The following is a 4,424-nucleotide window of genomic DNA, read 5'->3' as shown; positions in this document are numbered from 1 at the left end:
GAGAATTTAGCTACTGTGGCCAGCTTCCAAAGAAAAAAGAAAGAAATCAATTGTTTGCATTTAAACCAGTGCTTTTGACCTTGCCGCTGTTTACCGTATTCACCTGACTGAGATACTTCAAGATTCAAACATATATTAAACAGTCATTTTTACAAGAGAGACTGGTAGTATCATAGATTTTTATCTTGATAAACGCCAGAAAATTGTTACTCTCTTATTTTAAATATCTATACTCCACTTGTCAATTAAACAATATGCAAAATCATGCAATGTGGTTCTGATCCAAATTCTGGTGTTGGAAATCAGCCTTCTGTTGTCTTAAGGGGAACTGGAAGTCAGAAGGAGTTTTGCTCACCATGAAATAACTGTTTCGTTAGAAGAAGAGTTTGGATTTATACCCCACCCTTCACTACCCAAAGGTGTCTCAGAGCAGCTTACAAACTCCTTTCCATTCCCCTCCCCACAACAGACACCCTGTGAGGTAGGTGGGGCTGAGAGAACTCTGACAGAAACTACTCTTTTTCAAGAACAGCTCTTATCAGAACTACAGCTTGCCCAAGGTCATCCAGCCAGGCGCAAGTGGAGGAGTGGAGAATCAAACCCGGTTCTCCCAGATTAGAGTCCGCACACTTAACCACTACACCTTGTTTGATCTGTCATGTGTCTGAGGAATGTTGGACTATAACAACAATTGGTATGAAAGGAAACAGAAGTTTCTAGATTTGAACACAACATGCACTGATCACTATAAGCTTAAGCGACAGGTATAACAGAATTAAATGGAGTTTAAGCAAATTCCGGAGGATGGCGGAAGACAGGAGGGCCTGGAGTGATGTTGTCCATGGGGTCACGAAGAGTCGGACTCGACTGTGGGACTGAACAACAACAGAATAGACAACTCAGTTTGGAAACTAAATGCGTGATTAATTTTAAGGGTACACAGATGTTTACTGAAGCCTCTGAGGCACATTCATTTAATAAAAGTTAAGTGTCAAAGCTCAAAGAATATTTTATTATTGAATACAAAAATACTATCTATGTAAAAATAATAAGTTAGTTTATTTTACAATACTTTACACTATACTGTTGCAGGACTTCCATGTTGCATTGTTCTATTATTATATATTATATATTCTCACAAAACTTCATAACTTTGCACACAGCATCTCCAACAGCATGTCATCCATATTCACTGCTCCAATGATGGGCCTAAAGAAAAGTTCAGCAATAACATTGGCATTGATAGATCTGAGCATGGACAGAGCCACATTCAGTTTGGCAAATCTGGCCTGGTCCCCTCTGTGAATCAATCTGACATGTTCATTTAGGGCTTGCTGTGCTTCTTGCTGTAGTCCCTGGATATACTGGACACAGTGGAGCCCTGGCAATTCTGGAAGACAGGAAAAATGAGATCTGTTCATAAAAACTTTATCTATAATATGATAACTGATTTTTAGAATTGTGCCAGCTAGCTGACAGATTATAAGCATAAAATAAAATCATATGTCATAGAGCTTTTAATAAATAATCTGAAGTATCATCATGCCAATATATTAACATACACTGTTTAAAATGCATTAAATGTACATGTACAGTAGACAGAATTCCATTAAATTAAATGGACTTTCCCTCACTGATTTTAGGGTACACATAGCTATGACCAATTTGGAAAATGTATTTAATTCTGTAAGTTTAAATGGACCTCTGAAATGTATTTTTAGCAACAAGTGTTTAAAGTTATGAAAATAATAAGGGAAAAGAGGATCTGGTTGACTGTCAATATTATTCATATACGTGCACTACTGGCAATTGTACTTCAATAGTTTCACTCTACAGATTTTAAAAATGTCAACATGAAACCAGGTTTTTACATTTTCAACCATGGCAATCAGTGTAATGGATTATACACTGAGGGCTAGTTCTTGTGTGTGTGTGCTCAAAAAATCTAGTAGCACCCTTTAAAAATTTCTGTGGCACTTCTGAAAACCCATCCATCTTCTAAATTTCAGACACATTTGGAAAACAGCTATTTTTACATTTTCGTGTAGATCTTAATATTTTAGAATGTTTGAGCAAATAGCATTGTTGGGTCAATCTGACAACAGATGTTAAGTGTTATACTATAAGTCTCTCATCTGGAACACTTTGTATAAGGCTGCATTGATTTTTCTTCTTTTGTTATTTTTAAGTAATAGTATTATATATTTATTAACTTTGAATTTACAAAATAAGTATCCCCTAGATGATGGAGTTTGTTGAAGTTACAATTTGCTCTGAAAATAAAAGTTTTAAAAGTATCAAAATGTAATTTCAGTAATAATTTATTTAAAATTCACTATGGTTATTCATTCCCCACACCGGAATGCATCAGGCAGGTTTAAATAGTATCTTTACCATCTTAATCTACATCACAACCAACAAGATCCTACATGGCTAAAAAAGAAATGTTTTCTTCATGCCACACATTCTGTATACAAAATGTTGCCAATGCTGCACAAACCACTGATGCTGCTAATTCTCAATCTTTACTCTTATAATTTAAGATAAAATCCTCAAGTTTCACTGAGTGATAAAATGAAAACATTCTCAGCTTTGAAGCCTGGAACCAAGCAGATTTAACCAGAATTGTCCTGGTGAGTTCATTTGTCTATCAAACAAGTATGCTTTTGACATAACCTTTCTTTAAAGTACAACATGCTTATGTCTTAATGTAGACAAACTTAAGGTAAGGGAATAGAGAATCTTTTTTAATTTTTGTTTTCCAATATTTAATATGTTGATTCAGTGCTGAATTATGTTTATTTAAGGCTTGACAACCTTTGCTACTGCTTAAAGAACCAGCCAAATGAAATATTTTATGCAAAAAGTAAAACTTCCAGAGTAGAACAGGTAGGTTTGTAACCCTTTTTGCATTCTCTAAAGTTTCATGTAATTACAGTGCTCTTTGGTACCTGATGACTTCCTTTGAACGAAATAAGCACTTTCTTAGTTCTCATTTCAGAAATTAATCGCTGTCTCTAGGCGCTACTTCCCAGAGGTAGCCGTCACCCTCCCCTCCTGAGAGAGATAACTGGAACCAGCAGTCGTCCACCCCAACATCCCCTACGCAGTATTCTCATAGCCTGAAGACAAGCTCCCACATCTCCAACAGGCAGAAGTGGAACAGGAGGTGCTTTCCCAGCATGCTATGATGGGGAAGAACACCACCTGTCTAACATCTGCTCCACAGGTCCCCAGCCAGTCGAAAGCGGCGACCAAAATCCCCCTTGGACAACCAACCTGCCTCTGCAAGGTCGAGCCGCCGCAGCTTGGGTTCAGAGGTGCCCTCGCTTACCCGGATTGAAGAGGACCGTCCCCTTGAGATAGGCGTACTCCTTGGTGCTGATGTCCAAACTCCAGCACTTGGCCAGGAAGCCTTTGATGGCTTGGATCTCCCCCACTAAGGGCAGTTTAGGGCTGCTGCTCCCGCAGGGCTGCGGCGGCGACCCCAGCAACTTGGGAGCCTTGCGAAGCAGCACGGGCGAAGGTTCCTCCTCGTCGTTGTCGTCGCGCCCCTTGTTGGTCAATATCCTGTGCAGCATGCTGGTCTCGCTGGTCTCCACGGTCTCGAAGTGCACGCGGTCCTGGGCCAGCCCCAGCACGAGCAGGGGAGCCCAGCAACTGCGCACCAACACCAGCTGCTCGTCCAGGGGCAGCTCCTGGAAGCAGGGCACGTTCTTGACGAAGCGCAGCGTCTTCACCAGCACGGCCGAAGCCGCCTTACACGCCACCTGCGGGCTCTTGAGAGCCACTCGCCTCTGCGAGCCGCACGAGCAGCCTAACCCTGTCGTCGCGTGTCCTCCCGGGCCCGGCTGCTGCGGGGCCGACTGCCCGCTTCCCGCCTCCTGCTGCTGCTGCTCCTCGCTCTTCAGGATGTTGTAGAGGATGCTGCTCTGCCTCCTGCTGTCCGTGCAACAGCGGCATCTGTCCACGCAGGCCATGGCGGGCGGGTGGCGGCGGCGGCAGCAGGAGAAACAACGGCAGGCGCGGAGGGGGAAAGAGCGGGAAACCCTCCTCCTTCGTTCAGCCCAGCTCAATGCTCGCCCTCTGCTTGGCCCTTAACTTTATTTATAGCGCGAGTGCAGCCGTGCTCTGGAGAGCTGGAGTTCAAAGGCACAGACGCTCATTACTGGCTCCGAAGGAAAGGAGAGGAGGAAAAAAAAGAATAATAAAACTCCACCTTCTTCCCTCCCTTCTCCCAGGCTGCACATAAAGAGGGGAGAGCCTATGAGGTGCGTGCCTTGTGCTCTGCTTTCAATTTGCCCCTGCCATCTCTGAGGCAACACGTTTATTGACAACATTCCTTTATCTCCCCACTCCCTGTTTGGGCTCTCATTTAGTTTAAAGGCAAAGCTAATATCCCCCCCCCCCCTTCTCTCCCATTC

At 42.9% G+C, this 4,424-nt stretch overlaps 1 protein-coding gene across 1 annotated transcript; it reads right to left on the bottom strand.

Moving 5' to 3' along the window:
* Nucleotides 1-1,145: 1,145 nt before the first annotated feature.
* Nucleotides 1,146-4,179, bottom strand: NR0B1 (nuclear receptor subfamily 0 group B member 1). The gene is made up of 2 exons (XM_015424343.1): nucleotides 3,335-4,179; nucleotides 1,146-1,390 (listed from the first exon to the last, which is right to left on the bottom strand). The coding sequence occupies exons 1-2, from the start codon at nucleotides 3,978-3,980 to the stop codon at nucleotides 1,146-1,148; spliced, it is 891 nt and encodes a 296-aa protein (XP_015279829.1). The 5' UTR covers nucleotides 3,981-4,179.
* Nucleotides 4,180-4,424: the final 245 nt, after the last annotated feature.

This window comes from Gekko japonicus, unplaced genomic scaffold, assembly GCF_001447785.1.
Source record: "Gekko japonicus isolate JY-2015 unplaced genomic scaffold, Gekko_japonicus_V1.1 scaffold3970, whole genome shotgun sequence".
Classification (NCBI taxonomy): Eukaryota; Metazoa; Chordata; class Lepidosauria; order Squamata; family Gekkonidae; genus Gekko; species Gekko japonicus.
Note: the sequence above shows the minus strand (reverse complement) of the source record. Positions and strands in the feature narration are given on the sequence as shown.